This window comes from Calliopsis andreniformis, chromosome 4, assembly GCF_051401765.1.
Source record: "Calliopsis andreniformis isolate RMS-2024a chromosome 4, iyCalAndr_principal, whole genome shotgun sequence".
Taxonomy (NCBI): Eukaryota; Metazoa; Arthropoda; class Insecta; order Hymenoptera; family Andrenidae; genus Calliopsis; species Calliopsis andreniformis.
Genome location: NC_135065.1, coordinates 13,753,232 through 13,771,803, shown reverse-complemented (window position 1 = coordinate 13,771,803; position 18,572 = coordinate 13,753,232). Strand labels below are relative to the sequence as shown.

Below are 18,572 nucleotides of genomic sequence, written 5' to 3'. Positions count from 1 at the left end.
ATCGTTAAGCAGAAATATGTACAGTGTATCTCGTCGCCGATTTTGAACAAAATACTACATCAATCCAGTACTTTTGTCTGATATCTTTTCCTGTATTTTCGAAATTGGTGGAGATATTGATAATGTAGCAAATGAGACACCCTGTACATCAAGACATTACATGATATTATTTAGTAAATATAATTAAGCTACAAATATACAAGTAGCATAGGTTCATATTACCCTTAATGAGTAAAATAGTAATTACTTAGGTGCGCGACATTCTGTTTACTATCGCAACATTTTTCGCAAAAAAATTAATTGCATCTTATTAGAAGACGAGACCATTCATCATGGTATAAATAATGTTTTCTTTTAAGCGCATTATCAAGCCATAAGATTCACTTAGGAAAAATTTTTAAAAAAATACTATCTCATTTTCGACGAACTTATTTTTTTTATAAAATTCTCTACGATACGTCACGAAATTAAAATTTAAAAATGAATTTTAATCGGAGAGATTAAAGTCTAGAAAATTAGAATTTAACATTTTGCTACAGTCTACGTCTATGTAATGTGTCTGTGTATATTAATATTAATCATAGTAATATGATCTACATCGATCCATGAATTACCCAGAAGGCTACAAAGAACACGTGAATATTAAGCACTTAATTTAAACGTTCATCAAACCTGAGAATTTATTCACGCTGTACTTTTTAGCGACATACTGTTAAGAAAAGCATTGCTTCTCACTTTGGGAACCAAAGAATTTTTCGCAATGGTAATTCAATGATCGAAAAACGATCAAAGGTATTTCTAGATACTGTCGTATTTTTAATGAAACAAAAATTTGATGCGCTAATAGGTATTGATTACTAATCAACAAACAAAGTAGATACATGGTGCGCTTCTGGCGATATTTACTTAGCCTTTCTTCCTAGTTTGAACAATAACAATGTACTTTGTATCACAGTATATATGTATATCAGTATTTAGTATTTGTCGTATTCACTTTGGATATGGCAAATATGAAATATAACAGTAAAATTATACTAATGTAAGTCTATATTTCTTTGGGGCTAAATGCTTATCACAGTGGGAAATTTTTCAACATCCTATTTTTTTAATTCTTTTTAAATTCTTACGCGATCGTTCCAGAGGCGCACCAGTCTCCGAAATATACCATCTTAAAAATCACTTTAAATCTATATATACATATATATGTATATGTATAGCTTATTAGAAGTATTACAGAAAAGTTTAACCGCCAACCAGTGGAAATAAGCAGGCAATAATATCGAAGTGATCTATTCCCATTAGTAGTTCAAAATGCACCTTAAGTTATTTTAGATACTTATATGTATCCAATATGCAGTCTTATCCTAATTTCTTTCTTTTTTTAGCTGCGCAACTGATCTATAAAATGGAAAGTAATAAATTATTGTATCTGTTTCTGAATGATACAAAGTGGTCCATATCACTTGAATTGTTCTCATTTCATCTAATCAAATGACTAATCACAGATGTATTACGCTCATTTACTTTCCAATTAGTAATTCATTTAAATAAGTATTTACAAAATTCATTGGACCACCCTATAGGACTCAAATAAAATTACCATCAGAAACGTTACACTAAAACGCTAAAAAACATGCAGTAAATGTTATTGAATAATGTTAATGTGTTAGTATTAATATGAGATTAATTAGAATGTTAGCAGCTAATAATGAATATAATCATCGAATGCCGAAACAGTTCTTTGTTCTACCTCTTTCGAACGTCAATAAAAAGTATTGAAGAACAAAAATTATTCTCTACGAGTATAGTTTTGTACTAAACTGAATTCGTAAACAGTTTTTTCGGCACTGTTTTGAACAAATTTCATATTTTCTTCGTATTACTTCGTTTTGAATATGGGCCCACTACTATTTAACTATAATGTCTTTCAATAATAAAAATTTAATGGAAAAAAATACTCGAGCCCCAAATATTGAGAACTGTTTTAAACTTTGTTCAACTAATGCATGTTCTGATTACCGTGAAGTATCAGGCTAGCAGCATTTATAAATCATTGAAAACTATTCATCTGGTTTTGTAATTGACAATGTCATAAAAATGATTTAAGGATTGTTATCGTCATTTTAAAAACCTAGTATTTGATTAATTAGGACTACCTGTCAAAAACGTAAAACTATGCGTGCAATGATTAAAACAGAGATTTTGCAAAAGCCTGTATAAGAATAGGGACAGTAGCATCGAAACCATTAATCGTTAGAATAGTTTTGTCACGTTTAAATGTTTTAAGCGTCTGACGGTAGGACGATGAAGAACATACAGCACAATTTATCAACCTGAAATAAATAATCACATTAAATATATTATGTTTTGCTGGCACAGTAAAAAATTGATATAAAAACTTACTTCGTGTTAGGAAGTTTAACTTTTAATCTGTATGCTTGAAGAGCTTCTTCTGAAGTATCAGATTTATCGAATATCTGATCCACGACGTTGATAAATACATCATATTTATTATTCTGATAAGCAGCCCATGCCATTGGTTTACCTAAATTTACTGTTCCAACAGGCATTTGCTGTAATCTCCGCATTGCTTGACCAAATGAAGCTGTTTTGTCAAGACCTACTGGATGAATTCCAACGTTTTTGAATGTTGCAACGGTGACGTGCTTCTCACATCGGAGAAGTGCAAGTGCAATCATGCATCCTGCTTCTGCGCCAGTTACATTACCGCTACGCCAAGTATGTGTGTCTAACATTACTTTATTCATGTTGATTGTCACCATATAACGTAAACCAGTTGGTTGAAGATGCTATAAAAAACCTCTAGTAAATTGATAAGGACAAAAACCTATTTTCTGTAAAGATACTTACATTAAATGAAAGATTTAACATTTTGTAGAGAGCATCAATGATTTTAGAATTTGGTTTGGGTGGAGTTGGTAAAGGCTTATCAAACTGTTCTTTAATTTTCCTTTTTTCATATGTTAATGGCCTTTAAGAAATTATATAATAAGTAACATTGTTAAGCAGTTATTAATAACATGGAATATTTAAGACAGAAAGACCTGCTACCTACTTTCCAGAATTTTCATAATTCCTTATTGTAATTAACACTAAAGCTGGGTGAACCTTGTCTCTAGTAATATGTTCTTCACTAGTGATTCGATCTACTATTTTAGAAACTGTTGGTGAATTTTGTTTTAATAATTCAAGGTTGTGAATTCTTTGCAAATTGTTTAAAAGTAAAGATAAATTCATTGATGATATTAATGCATTCCAAACCTGAAAATTATAATGCAATTATAAAAAAAAATATATATGTATAGAATACAAGAATATCAAAGAATTATTGTCAACTTTACCTCTTTGGATTTTAGCAAATGTCCAGGTACATGGTCTAATGTTAATTTGTATATTTCCAAAAGTCCTGCTGCTCGAATTTCATCTGTGCAATGTTTGAAATCTTCAACATGTTCAATGTATTCTATTATTTCTGAGAGTGCAGAATCTTCCCCATATGATTTTTTGATTTCTTCAAGTCCATGTATAATGTATTTAAGAATCACTTCTATCTCTGTTTAACAGAATATTATCCACTTAGTAACAGTAATTAATCAGTGAGTGAATACATTTTAATAAAATAGGTACCAGGATTTTTGGATACAGGATGAGACAATTTTATAATATCTTTATGCTTCCAACCATATCTGCCTTTGTACCTGGTAACACATTTTGCCAATTCCATTGGAGTTTTTGATAAATACCAGTTATTTACAGCTTTTCTTAAGCCTTGACCCCATCCATGTTTTGAACTACGAGTTGCATCAAGCTCATTCTGTTTACTTATCTGAGATGCAAATTTTATAAATAGGATAAAATGTTCTGGTGACGCACAGATTTTGTTTAATGCTGCATATGCAGCATGACGTAAACTTTCACTTTTTGTTTGTCTACAACAAACAGCAAGAGCAAAAACTATTGTTTCTGGATGAGGAACAAGATTGCTTTCAAATGCCTATAAAAAATCTGTATTAGTCAAAAATTATTATACCTACTAGCAGTAATATTTTACCTTTGTAATTATTTGTATTGGTAATAGCTGTTTCTCTGGATTTTCAGCTAATTCTTCAATGGAAGAAACATTTCTAGCCATAAAATAGTCATGAACAAACCAATTTCCAGGTTGATAATCCGCATACTCTTTTCCCACGAAAAGAAACTGCCCAAATCGTATTTCAGGCTCATGAAACTCCAATCTTATCGCCATTTCTTAACATACAATACAATAAAATATGGTTACATATATCCAGACGAAATTTTACATGTTGAACAAGTGATGCATATAGTTCATAATTACAAATAATTGGATCGTTATAAACCGTTATTTCAAACATTTAAAATTTAAATATTTTACAAATTTAATTAAACTTCTTTGATTTGTCACGAAACTAATTCAAACATTCAATTTTTATACGCATACAATGTGTAAGAGAATACAGAAAAAGGTATCACTCAATGCCCTGATAAGGTAACACGAAAATACGGGACATGCCATTATTGTAATGTATGACTAGCTTCTTGAATTATACAATCACAAATTGTATGCAACCGTGAGAGGTTTTGTTTATTCACAGAACTGTCACTACGTTCCTCTGATTCTTATTACCTTATGTTGAATGAAAAGGCAACAACTCAAAACACAACCATACAGAACGATGTATCGTGACGTACAAAAACGCGCTGACAGAATGAGTTACATGGCCCGTGTGGATCTCAGGTCAAGTACAAAACATAAAAGCTCATTGACCTCTAACAAAGAAGCCATAAACCTTTCACAGTTGTAACGTTTTTCTATTCAGTTAAGATACAAAATTTCTTTTTACTCAAATTTGTCTGTTATATTTCTCTTTTATGATTCGATGGATTTTTAAGTAGTTCCTAAAATTACCTTTTTTACAGTGGCGCTCTTAAAGCAGTGGTGAATATTCGCTGTATGCGCACGCGTTTAACGTCTATTAGTACCAGCCTTCGCGTTTGTGATTTGAAATGGTTGTATGCAGTTGAAGAAAAGAAATTTCTCCGTTGGCTTTGAATTCGGTAAGAATATTTCAATATTGTTTCATTAAAAAGTATTTTAAATCCATTGTAATTATTTTGTATGCGAGTTAAGTGGTCGTAAGTTGAAATGCTTAGTCGTAAGTTGAAAAGCACACGACATATTTGAATATTCAAATTGAAATATTGAATTTGATTCAAAATAAAGCTACATTTTTATTGCATCTGCAGTATATTTAATCATAGAGGTGTAGCAGAAAATGTTACAATCGTAGGAATTAAAAATCAGTGTTTCTCTAAATCTATATTACGTGTTTTTTAACCGCAATATTACATTAACCAATCGGTGTATCGAGTAATAAAGTTTTATTTTTCGTAATAGATTCGTTGATATTTTAAGTTGGTATTTGGGCTAGTTTGCATACAAAGTACGGACCGATGACAGTTTAAAAAGAGTAATGTCAATATGCCGGCCATGGCAGAGTGGTTGCAATCGAAATTAGTTCGCCTTGGTGAACTAGAGAACAATGAAGAGAAAAAAGATATTTTGGCAGAGATTAAAATTAAATTGGGAACCTTAAATGATAGGAATACTGAACAAATCTGTCGTACTGTTGACTTTGGTCAGTTGTTTAGTCAGTTAACCTCAAACGACAGGTACCATGACAACGCTAATTTTGTATAATTTTGAAGGAGATTCTTCTTTATATTTTTTCTTTTCATTCATACACTATCGTATTAATCATCGTAATAACAAAAAATTGCAAAGATTTGTTTGTTCGAAAAAATTACGAAATTGAGTGTTACTTTTTCACTTACAGAGATCTTATAGAACAAGTATGCGACATTTTGAAGACAATATTTGCTTTCTTAGACCCTGGGGAACTATATCAAAGATATTCAGCCCAAATATCACAATTGATAACTCATCCAGATGCAGTAGTTAGGTCACTTGTGCTGCACGAAATATTGTGCACCGTTTCTGATCCACAGAAGGTGTCTTTGTTACTTGATGATGTGAATCTACTAGTTACTATTGTAAATATAATCGCGGATGACAATTTGAATGTAGCTAAGTGTGCAATGTGTATAATGAAAGAAATTGGCAAGAATCAGAGTGGATTACAAATTTTATATAAAGGTGAATTATTAAGAAATTTTGCTAGATTGTTAGCAAAAAATGATACTGTTACCTTCCGGGTATATGAAGTTGTTGTAGACATAGCAAAATCTTCCAAAGAAGGTTTAGAAGCATCTGCTAATTCAGGATTTTTGAATAGTTTATTTGACATTCTTGAAAGTGAAGACATATTACTTCAAGTAAATGCATTAGAAATTTTAATGCAGTTAGCACTGTCAGAAGAGGGTTTGAGTTATTTAGAACAGCAAGAAGTACTAAGGAAACTTGTTCAAAAAATAGCACAGGCTGATGAAAATCCATTATCAAATTTATTAATTCCTGGTTTAATGAAATTTTTTGGGAATGTGGCACGCCACTGGCCAAACGAAATTTTTTCGAAATATCCGGTCGTAGTTACTGCATTATTTGAAGTAATAAAGAATGGGGATGAAAGTATCCTAGGCGTTGCATTAGACACACTAGGTCATGTTTCTGCAAGTGTAGAAGGCAAATATGCCTTACAAGCTTTGGGAGATGCAATGCAATGTGCTTTGAAGAGACTTGCTGAAGTTATACAAAAAATGCCTACAGTATTAAGAATTCGTGGTCTTAATAATTTGGCTCTTATACTTAATGTACCAAAAGTAGAGCAAGATAACAGAATTTTGTCATTAACAAAATCATGGTTTGATTCTCTTTGTGATGATCCTGTAGGTATGATAGTGGCAATATCTAAACAACCATTTGCAGATATTAGACAAGCAGGGTTAGAGGTATTAGCGGTTATAGCATCTCAAGTATGGGGCCAAGAGTATATATCTTCATTTCCGGGTCTTGTAGAATTTTTGTTGGATAGAAACGTAGAGCACTGTAAAGAATGCAAGGTAGCTAAATATGAAGTTGTTAAACAGTTATCTGAAAGTGAACCTAACATATTTGATGCAAGCACAATGCAAAAATTTATGGAGTTTGTACAACAAGGACCCTACTATGTTGAAATCCAAACGGAATATGCGGTAGAAGGTGGCCTATAATATGGGTCGTTTATGTTTCTTGGTTTTTCTACTTTAAGGATTATTGATAACTATTCGGATCATTCTGTAAAAAATCACATTACACAAGAACAGCGAAAAAATACATAAATAAAGGTACATTTAGCGGAACGAGAACACGGAGACATACAAAGAGACAAATAATTTATTTTATAAGTAACAATACATAGAAAAGTTAATACAACATGTTTTGCAGTGTTTGTAATGTGTCAATGTTCTCTGATAAGTTGTTTACATTAATTACATACAATAAAGACATATAAATAATTTCACGTGACGTTTTATGTGCTCAACAGTTGTATCATTGCCTTATTGTATGCGTTTCCGTTTTTTCGGAGAAAGTATCTTCAACATGCTTACTATGGGTGCTTCGAAAGACAACGATATGATGAACGATAACAAATAGGACAATACAAAGTGTCCAAAAAACGAGATCATCTACAAAACATAATATTTCATTAAATCAATTCATAAATGTCAGTAATAAGTAAAAATTTGTATACTTCTATACAATCATACCATAGTGTAGTTTCCTAAATGGAACGGTGAATCCAAATTCATAGCTGTGAGCCGAATTACTAGTGGATGTACCAAGTAGGCGCAGTAAGTTATTCTACTGATTGGATACAAAATCGGTGCCGACAGAATACTATTAACATATCCTAGAAACAGTAAATAGTAGTAGTTTTATACGTTTAGTTTTCATTTAATTTTATCATAGTAACTAAGTTCTAGATAATTATATTTTACCTCCGTAACCCGTGCTACAAGCAATCACGATCCACGATAAACCAAGCGCCCAGACGCTATGACTTAATGAAGAATAAGCTGCTGCCATTAAGGGACTGAGCTCGGCTTCGTATAAACCATATAGCAGACTCAAAAGACATGCTGAAGAAAGTAGCCAGCCCACAGTAACTGTTGTCTGAAAGTTTACCAAAATGATCATTCGTTCAGGACGTGTAGGAAGAAAAGGAATTGCTGTTTACCTTAGACATTTTCACTTTGCAATCAGTTTTAAAGAGAAAGTATCCTACTAACATGCCGATGAGATAAGGACCTAGTCTGGTCCACGGTTTATCGTATATCTTGTCGAAGAGCGCCAAAGGATCGTCGGAACTTGGCATGTGATTATTCACCAGAGCTATGTAACCGGTCGTTAACCAGGAACTGAGTAGCAGAGTGGTTAACGCGAATATAGCGATCCTAAAATGGTTGGTTGCCAAGACCAAGATCACTGCACCGACGATATAGAATTGAGTATCGTCTGCGACGTACCAACTCCAGATCATGCACTGAAACAGGTGCGACATTAATTACCGTTTCAAGTGTCTTGAAGGAGGAAGTTACTATTTCCAAATTCGACAAGTAATTTCATCCTTCGTATCTTTTCATGGGTTCGATCATGATTCGTTCAGAAACTAGAGACTTACCATTTGATCTACCGGAAACAAAGTATTGATATAAAGCAAGTTTCTCCACCAGTAATTCGGACAGTTATAGTGATCAGCGGTTGGTGGTTCGAACACGGAGTTCGAGTTGAACCACTTCATCGCGATTTGAACTAGGCCCAGTACGAACATGTACGGAGCAGTGAGTCTACAAAATCGGTAGATGAGAAGCCCTACAAATTTTATACTGCCGGAAACGAAACCCCGTGTACCCTTCGTGAGCGTCTTCAGGTCTCCTTTCGCGTTTGTCCTGAAGTATAGAAAGCTGACGAGCAAACCACCCATGAAGAAAAACGTGTCAACGCTGAAGGCTCCATTGGTAATGGTTTGGAAAAGGAACTTTTTCTCCACAACTTTCCTGTATTCCATATTGTCGGAGTATTTGAAGGCTGTGATGCAAGCATGTCCCAAGATTACCCAGGCCATCGAGATCACTCTGAGGCCATGGATGGTACTGATCGTGTCGCTGCCGACCTTGTCGTCGCAGATGATTTTCACGTTGGCAGGAATTGAGAAAGATAACAGCAATTCCTCGAAGACGCCTGTGGGAGAAATTGAAGCAAGATCATGGTTTACTCCTTTTCGCTTACCTAGCTTATTAGCAGTGATGCTGTTGTAGGAACGACCACTTACTGAACTTGTATACTTCCGGGCTAGTCGATCGTAGGCTGCCCTCGTGATCGTTGTTGTTATTAACGACCGCTAAGGATTGTGGCCCACTGATGATTGCTTCTGCCGCTGGAACAGGAAGGTAGACCTTACCTTGAAAAGCTACGGAATATAATAATAAAAATGTGTCACTGTCTTTGCTACTGTCCTAGTCCTGTGATAGTCTGTTGCAAGTGTTAGTCACCCTTCTGTTCTTGGGAGGGGACGTGACTTGTGTCAAAGGAAGGAACGTGTAACAAAGGAAGGACTGAGAAGATTTGCAGAGATTCTTCAAGTGTCTTACCACTTAGAGGCTTTTGATTTCTGCTTGCTAATTGTTCCAGTTTCGCGTGTCTCTCTAAATCGTAGATCACGTTTCTTCCTCTCGTATACTTCCTCGTCACGTAAATATCGTAACTGGTACCAATTGCCATGCAGAAGGAAACTAAGACTGTCACGCCACTGAAATATTTTCAGTTTGAATATTCTATTCCAGGGATTCACACTTAGCCGGTAGAATTATACATACAATAGAATCCAGAAGACTGGATCTTCAGACATATTGTACATGTCGTGCTGATCTCGAATTTTCTCGATTGATGAGCTTCTTCCTGCAAGTTCGCTAGCGGCGAGTTTCGCTATCACCAAAATGTCGGAGGAAGAGCAGGAGAACGGCAAGCAAACCCCCAAATAAATTGTACGCGTCTGCAATGTTACTCTATTTAACTTCAAATATTCTAAAGCACTGTACAAATTCTGTACATTTAAATCGTTTACCATATGAGAAACAGAAGCATTCACTGAAATGGTCATCATGTAGAATCCCACTTTGTACGGTGGTTTGGCCATTGTCGTTTCCGTCCACAGATTATTTGCGCTGAGACCACCGTTTCTTTTCCGCGGTTCCGTATTCAATTCTTCCACTTTTTTCGTCGCGACATGTTTTATCTTCTTCTCGTAGTCTTCGTTGATGTAGGTGCATTCAGTGGATGATCCCACGTAGTAAGAGTTTCCCCAAAAGAAACTGTTGGTGTATCTACCCGAGGAATCGTCCACTGTAAGACAAAAGGTTTCAAAGAATTATAAACTGCAAAATCAGTCGCGGAAAAGATGTATATTACCGATCTAACATCAAATTGGTTTGCTTATTCGTTTTCAGCAGTGAACACCTTGGCTAACCCACTTCCCTTCCAACCATCAATCGCCTATTTGCGGCTCGATTTGAGATTTCAACAAAGGTGAACGCTAATGATCACGTTTCGAGGCAACGGTTTTTGCGCTACTCTCCAGGTAATCTTTCCTTTTATGCAATTCAAAATTTCGTTTGCCTCGATTTCACGTAACGTCATTCGTGACCAATATTAGCAAACATTATTTGCAAGTACGTATTCTTCGACTTGATACGTTTACGAACGTCGACGGTGATGCATAATTTTCATTACCAAACGATTACGCCAGGTACTAAGAGCTCGTGTACCAACAGCTCCTCTAACGTGACTTTCTACCCGCGAAGAAAGTAATAAGTATTATCTAATCGTGCTCGCGGTAGCGTTCGTGGTGCAATTTAATCACGGGATTCGTTACGTTAAATTCCAACCGCACCATTTCACGCGAAATAAATTTGCAGGCACCTTTCATAATCGGTATTGCTGCCTTATCGAGCCACTATATAGTAGAATTTCACTTCCAACTTGTGAATCGCGATCATGGCTATTAAACTTCGTATTGTGGTTTGAGGAATCGATTAATTCCAATTGAAAAGTGGTTCTTGACCTTTCACACGGTTCACGAGGTTTAACTTACGATTTTAAGTATTATAGGAGATCCCATTGTCGATTCTGTCCGCGACAAAGGCAACGGTAGAGGCATGCAACAGAGTAGAAAATAGAATAACAATCGAATTCCGCGTGCGACACTGGGGAGTCAAAGTCAAGTTCAATCTTTGCACGTGACTTCGTTGTCTGTCGATTCGTGAAAGAATTGTGAACGCGTGGATACTATCTACTGCAATCTGGAAGTGTTTTGTTTACTAATGAGTCTGCTACTTTCATTCTAGTTGAAACTGAAACTATTGTATAGAAATATTTTGTTTGTCTGTCGATTAAAAGTTGATTGTACTTGGAGTTGTTCATTGAACTCCGTTATTTCTGTCTCAAGGAAAATATTGAGATCAGTCACCTTGATGGCATTCACTGCCTTCACTTTCGACGAATAAAAAGCTCTTCACGAAAAAAAGGAACGAAAATTCGATAAGTTCCGTAGAAACGATACAACTGATTTACAAGAAAGTGTTTCGAACGAAGTATTATGCTCATGGTCGAGGTTTCTTCGACAAAGTTCAAGGGCTATCGCAATAAGCATTGATTAAAAACTTAGTTTCGGTTCGCTGCGGGCATTCTTTGTTCATTAGGTTTCATGTAGTAGATCAACTAGGTAGGCACTAGTATCAGTAGTGCCTGATGATAAATAAGGAATTGTTGCTCAACACTTGTTGGAATTCTTCTAGGCGAAATGTATGTTGTCGCTTTGGAATATTATGCCATCAGCAATCATTGACCATGGCAATATGATTTATCGTTTATTTCTGATCGAAACGTGGCAAGTGACACGTCAAGAATAGAGCTAGGGGAAGCATTTTGGAAATAGAAAGGCTCTCCTTTATATAGCTGACCGTGTTGCAATATTAATGTCCGTCTAGACGTGTTTGACTTTTGAGCACGGATCGGGCTAAACTCATACTCGAGTCGTGTGTCCTTCGAGGTTTCTTCTAAAATATGCGACAGACAGATTTATCGTCACTGATTTCAATCTTTGCTGGAAATGCCAGTTTTTTGCGACTTTTTAAAATGAACCTATGATTATTTTGACTCCTTCTTAGCTCACCTTGGGAAGGAAGATACGTTAACGACTAGGAACACGAGTGACACGGCAGAAATCGGTGAAACCGTGGCTAGAGGATGTCGAGTTATTACGTAACACTGTTACGCTGCTACGACAAAGAAAAATAATAACATTCACAGGACTTTTCCGACGATCGAAAAGTGAAACGGCCGTACACGCCTCGATGCACTGTCTTAATATCCTGATGGTTGCGGCAACGAGTTGCTGTCGCGAAACAGCCCCCATAATCGTCAACGGGTCAGGGAAAACGTTCCCCGGTTACGACTGCCTGCGTTTCCTAATTGATCGACCGATTTGTCAAGCGGAATTAATTAAAGTTTCCCCTTGCTCAAAGCTTAGACGTTCTATGAGCGGAAGGGAAGGATCCTCTCTACTGTTCTTAGGAATTGTCTTTCCTAAAAAGCTCGCCAAGGAAATGTAAGGTACAAAACTCGCTTTCCCCTCGTTATAGTGGAATTATACTCGAAACGAACCAGCTTGAGTGTATTTATTTGGTCTGTTATGCAACTTGAACGCAAGTACAGGTACTTTCTACTCATTGTACACTTTTTGTCGGTGTACGACTCACGCGTCGGACAGGAATCACCTGAGACCACTTCTGCTCGAATTTTATTCGTTACCGAATTTTCGAGGAAGTGGTCCACGAAAGTAGACTTGCGATAGAACATGTTCCAGTTGGCTATGCAAGTTTACGCGTAAGGAAACCTGTTTAGAAGCGAAACACGTAGAAAGTAGCTACATGAGGGAGTATTGGCTTACATAATAGACCACTGATACAGAGCATTAATCAGGGACGAGGAAATATACAATACAGGTACTACAATAACCATGATCTAGTAACGTACAGGGTGTGTCATGTGGATAGGTCTAAATCTATCGAAGATAAATCAATTCGAGGAGAAAAAATCGCACAGTGAAGTTTTATTCTACCATTTGTGTTTGACTAAGTTTTCGAGGAATACTAAATACTTTTTCATTTGAACGATATGGTTTGAAGCATCCTGTATAGTCGAAGAAAGTCACGTAACAGCATTTCGCATAGAAATAGTCGGCAGAATCGTGAGCAGCGTGCTCCACGAACTAGGAAGCTGGCCTATGTAGCCGAGAGTTATGTCATCGACGAAAAAGAAAAGGAAATGCAAAAGATCGATCTATCGAAGAAAAGTTACGTGAAAGTTGCATCCACAAGCACGCCTTCCACGTAATATCTTTTCCGCCGTTGCGTTACTTTTTCTATTCCCTCGTGACGTAATTTCGATAATTGTCGGCGGTTTCTCTGCATCGACGTGTTCCTTTGCACACCTCGTCTTCCTCGAACTTTCTAGCGCCGTGCACGAAGCACAGATGCTCGAGGAAATCGCTGTCGAGACACTTATCGAATATTCTAGTCGGTTCTAATCTAAGAGAATAATTATTTGCTGTCCATTCTTCGAAAGAAAAATCTGTCAGTGTTTCAGCACTCGTCTGACTTATCGTAAGCTGCGTGGCGGAGTCTGTTTAGCTTCCTGCTGATCGTTGCTTAGACTTTTCGCATTCAGAACGGGCGCAGAGCGTTCAGCACGCCAGGAAGATGATGGACAACCCGGAACTTTCAGATTGAGGCTGGTAACCGTGTAGCGCGACAGAAAGTTAAAAGGAGAGTGCTCCCCACAATAGTCTCGGCTGTGCATAGCGTTTTAAATGTCATAACGGTAATGTTCCTAACATGGTTTCTATCTCGCCCACCTTTCACCTTTCCTCGCGCGCGTTCCTACGAATTCGAGTTTCCTGCGACGATAATGGAGCCACGCGTCTCTAACAGTGGAGAAAGTTAAGAACGCTGTTGAAGTTTTCCTCTCGGAAATTGGGGAGAATTTGTCGAGCAGAGTTCTCAACCGAAACAATGGACATAAAACTATAATAGAAGCCCGATGAAACTTTGCTGTCGTTTGAAGAAAACTTTCTACCAATGGGCCGATCTTGGAGATGAAATCTTCTCTTTGGACGGAGAAACGCCTCGTCTGCGGTTCCTATTAGAGGCGAAAATTTCAAGGAAACACAGGTTGTCTTCCGAAATGGTAAACGACTCAAAAGTGGTCTCGCTTTCTCAAGCTACCCGGTAGCGTTCTCGAGGACTTCTTCCTCGTAACTGGACGCGTCGAAAGCGACCATGTAAAAACCAGTTTTTATTCCCCTTTAGGTGAATCGCTCTACGGTTTATCGACTCGGCTATCCCAGCAATATTCGATTTGTAATTCGAACAGGATAATCACCTATCGTCTCCCATTCATTTCAATGTCTATGTTATTCGAGAGCTCTCGCCAGCTGCGACTAAGAAAACACCTTGCGCAATGGTTCCTTTTGCCACACACTCGGTTTCGCGAATTGCACGAAATCACCGTTCTCTGGAATCCAATTTTCTGTGCACTTTCTCCACGAAAAAATTGGATGGTGTAATGTACATATCGCTACCGCAAATCAGTATAATATCTGCTGGTTTTCGGCATTCCTGCACGAGATTGAGGAAGGACAGAACCAGCTTCTGTATACTCTTTTTCGGTATTTTCCAGAACCGTGTTTGCGTTTCCTTTCAGTTGGCCTTTTGCTTTGCTCTGTTTAGCTACTATTCCATATCACTAATTCATCGATTTAGATGCATAATTAAATGTGAAAAAAATATCTAGAACGATAGGTCACGCTTTTCTTGTTATAGCAATTACTCCAATTACCTTTCTTATTTCTGTTATATTTATTTCGACATGGTTTCTTGTGAGCATGAAGACGAAGGTCGACCCTGACCCATTTAAACCTTTCACTTACATGTAGTCTATCTGGACAGATCCCTCGAAAAGGGATCCTCGTTGGTGTAGCATGTCATAAGGGAAAGCATATGTTATTCTTAGGCATTGCGTAGAATATACTACATTGAATGACATTCTGTGGCCACAAGTGTTGCAATCGATGCATTTTGTGGTGCGTTCCGTTTTTGTTAGAATTCAAGCAAAATTTTCTATTGCGTATAAGCAGAGTTAGTTAGTCACTCTAGTGTTTAGCTGAATGATATCGCTCGACCGTTGTCGCGAGAACTTTCGAAAACGCTGAGGAATAGGAGGCTGGCGAAAAGGTGGCATTGACCGTGACGAATAAATCGTCGAAAGCGATTCGTCGCCGCAACAATAAAAGCTAGCGCACGCTTTGTGTCGCGAAAAGTGAAATTTCGCGATGAAAGTAGGCAAACCAGTGGCACCTAACCCGAGAGAGATGCTTCCAGAGAGACGACGAATTGATTAACTCTCGATTTCCTTCTTGAAAAGGAATTTCGTTTTTCGTTTTTCTATCGTTTTTCTCGGCCATGGAAATAGAATAAATTCTCTCAACATTTAACTACTGTGATAGAATTTTCATGATCGTTTTGATTCGCTCGAGTTACCAAAGATAACTGTATAGCTTGTTTATTTAATTAGCTGTTACGAAAGAAGTTCAGTCCAGTTTTCTCTGTAACGATCTCGAAAGATTTCCGCTAAAGATCGGTAAAATCACAGGTTCTGTTAACGCTGAGAGAAGTTGGTAATTAAATCCGTTTCGACTTGTAACTCGAACACTTTCTATTTGTGTAATCGATTTTTACCTCTACGGTAAGATGTGCCTTTCTGTTTGTTAATACGCGAAGCAAACGTTTAGGCTACTTCGATGGAACGGAAGACGAATCAGAAATGATACATGTGCTCACCTTTCAAGGCCCATCCTTCATTTCTCTTCAGTCCCTCGATGTACCTCGTGATATCCTTGGCACACTGCTCCTTCACAGGATATTTCCCTTCCGTCCAATTGTTTGCAAGATACCGCGTGTTGAAAATATCCAAAGCCTCTGATATGGCGATCCAGTTTCTCTCAGACCTTCTTTCGATATCCACCAAAGTTCTCGTTTGTTCATTCACAGGAAGATCCTGTGCAGGATTCTGCGAAACGTTCGTAGAGTTCACCCCCCAAATCGCGAAACACGCGAGTAGAATATAGACCCACAATTGTTCCATAGTTTCAAGATGCACTGCACACTGGGTCGATCGACTAATCTCAGCTAATCATGATCAAGTCTCAATAAAATGTGTTAACGTTTTAGCAGTCTTCTTGGAGTAAGATTGTCAAATATCACAGCAGAAAAAATACTTGGAATCACAGTTGCACGTTATCCCCTTTCCGAAAATATAAGTATCTTAAGGAGGATCCTGACTTCTTCAGATCCTGTGGAGTCACGTGAATCTTTGTAGTTCTATTCTCGGATACTTCCATGGAGCTTTTTTGCAGTACACTAACGTTCTCGTCATCGTATTCTCAGAAGAAGTCGAGAATGGAGAGAACGAGTATATCACACTGTCGTTGCAATCTGTGGCAGCCTCCACTGATCCTGAAACCTCCGAAGTCAATTCTTCCCCGAAGTCCTCTCTTCCGCGTGGTTCCCCCTTATTTGGTGTCCAAGAATCGGCTAGAACGACGGGCCGGGCAATGGTAGAAAAATGGCTTCGTCGGATGAATATCTTGGTAGTAATGAAAGTACGAGCAAAATGGTGGGGAGAAACCTCCCCATATTGAAAAGTGAACGCCTGAGTGGTGGACACCTTGGGCCGGGACACAGGGACCTCGGTTCCTGCCAGTTTGCCATCATTTTTTCTGCTTCTTCCGTCAGTTTAAGCTGTTTCCTTCCTTCACATCAAGGTACATCCGCCGATAGTTTGAAACTGTTTCAGTGTTTGAAAGCGATAGAAGGAAGCCAGACTTGGTTGGTTAGATGTGGGAAGTTTGTGTAATTTCAATGTATATAAAGCTGGATAAGGATATTCAAACGGTAATTGATTTTTATACTGTCAGAGAATCGTGTACAAGAACTTACTTCCTGTATACATAAAAAAAAAAAAAAAAAAATGCTTGCTTTTTCTTATGTAAAACAGAGTCGACTTTATATAACTTCGTCTATGAAAGTGTAATGCGATCGCTATTAATAGACTCATTACGGTCTTAGCCACTAGAGATACTGAACGCTATTAATACTGGGCATTAACGTGAATTATAGTAGAGATTAAAAGGATTGATTCTCAAATCTTTCGGCTAAGTTTGACGACAAAGTTAGTTCCACGAGTTTCACTGAGAAATTTCATATTATTAGAGAAGCGTTCCCTTTCTCCAGGATAGCACTTTCGTTAAATCCTGTCATTGGTTGCTCGACCGTGCTGAAACTCGTTTTCTTTGTTGTTTCTATCACGTGCAATAGCCTTTATAAATCATACTCACCTTTCGCGAAGGTACCATTACCATAGCAATGGCTGGAAGTATTAATAACCACGATCTTCTTCAATCAAAAATTGAAGATACATTTTTTTCCGTTAAAAGCTATGCAATTCGTACTTTGAACAACTTATTTGCGATTCCTCTGTATGAGAATGCTACGAGTCAATCTACCATAATAAGTCGCTCAATTCTATGCGTCGAACGAAGACTAGTTTGTAGGACTTGACCGTGTCCAGCTAATGAATTCAACGGTGAAAGTTTTAAAAAAGAACCAGGTATTACTTATGAACCATACAGTACTAGTGACGAAGTTCGACGCAAGATGAATACCGCTATTCACAGAGATTCGTCACGGTGTCGCAGCTTCTTCAATAAGAAGAGACCTCCAGAGGTCAAGCCGAGCTATTCGCAAATTCGCTGTGTTCCGAGTTGAACAGAACGTTCCTTCTAGTTCTCCCGCTACTTCCGTATTCTTGACACATTCATATGGCGTGATATTAATAACAAGAGGAGGAGCGTTAACGACGCTGGCTTCGTTTTTCCTAGAACGTCGAACGAGAACGGGCGCGATCGTAGCCGAAACTTTCTTTTGGAACGATTGGAATATAGGCATCTTAATTAGGAATTTCTCTTTCGTTAGAATCGCATATTTATCCTGTGACGCAAACACAATCGGAAAGTGAAATTGGTTAAACCGAGCCTAAATTCGCCGTGTCTTTTTCTCGGTAAAGAAAAACGAGTTTCTGTAGTAGAGTAATCGAGGACCTTCGAAACCATTGAATAAAATTTAAGCTCACTGTCGAAACGAAGATCCAAGGTTGACCTTCTTGTGGTTGATCTTACTTTCGGGCTAGTTTCATCGATTATTGCTCTTTCGTCACGAAATTCCACGTATTTGAATAGAGTGTGTACAAAAGATATTTGTGTAAGGTGTTGGGCGTGTACGAGATGCATCATCTCGAGGAAAGGTTGATCAATGACAAATAGGAACAGTGACTCGGCGGATTTCGCGGGATTATTTAGGTCGCGGCCATTGGTCTCAAGGGTATTGTTTTCTTCTTATCCTTTTCCTCAATTTCGAAA

The 18,572-nt window shown here is 37.5% G+C and overlaps 4 protein-coding genes across 4 annotated transcripts in view; 2 read left to right on the top strand and 2 right to left on the bottom strand.

Annotated features, from left to right (window-relative positions):
- Nucleotides 1–2,158: 2,158 nt before the first annotated feature.
- Nucleotides 2,159–4,798, bottom strand: LOC143178105 (RNA-binding protein RO60). The gene is made up of 8 exons (XM_076376569.1): nt 4,667–4,798; nt 4,073–4,269; nt 3,649–4,015; nt 3,363–3,574; nt 3,077–3,282; nt 2,872–2,992; nt 2,404–2,810; nt 2,159–2,333 (listed from the first exon to the last, which is right to left on the bottom strand). Exons 2-8 carry the CDS (start codon nt 4,265–4,267, stop codon nt 2,189–2,191), a joined length of 1,653 nt encoding a protein of 550 aa, XP_076232684.1. The 5' UTR covers nt 4,268–4,269; nt 4,667–4,798; the 3' UTR covers nt 2,159–2,188.
- LOC143178548 (uncharacterized) overlaps nt 4,482–18,572 on the top strand; it is a 32,468-nt gene continuing 18,377 nt past the window's right edge. Inside the window, exons 1-2 of the mRNA XM_076377272.1 lie at nt 4,482–4,528; nt 5,067–5,097. Coding sequence (XP_076233387.1) covers nt 4,482–4,528; nt 5,067–5,097 — 78 coding nt within the window. The remainder of the gene's footprint in view (nt 4,529–5,066; nt 5,098–18,572) is intronic.
- LOC143177849 (26S proteasome non-ATPase regulatory subunit 5) lies at nt 5,523–7,499 on the top strand. Its single transcript, XM_076376100.1, has 2 exons — nt 5,523–5,712; nt 5,877–7,499. Exons 1-2 carry the CDS (start codon nt 5,531–5,533, stop codon nt 7,207–7,209), a joined length of 1,515 nt encoding a protein of 504 aa, XP_076232215.1. The 5' UTR covers nt 5,523–5,530; the 3' UTR covers nt 7,210–7,499.
- Nucleotides 7,528–16,240, bottom strand: LOC143177848 (nose resistant to fluoxetine protein 6-like). Its single transcript, XM_076376098.1, has 10 exons — nt 15,937–16,240; nt 10,104–10,381; nt 9,856–10,031; nt 9,631–9,788; nt 9,312–9,449; nt 8,661–9,220; nt 8,217–8,522; nt 7,978–8,152; nt 7,747–7,889; nt 7,528–7,665 (listed from the first exon to the last, which is right to left on the bottom strand). The coding sequence occupies exons 1-10, from the start codon at nt 16,238–16,240 to the stop codon at nt 7,537–7,539; spliced, it is 2,367 nt and encodes a 788-aa protein (XP_076232213.1). The 3' UTR covers nt 7,528–7,536.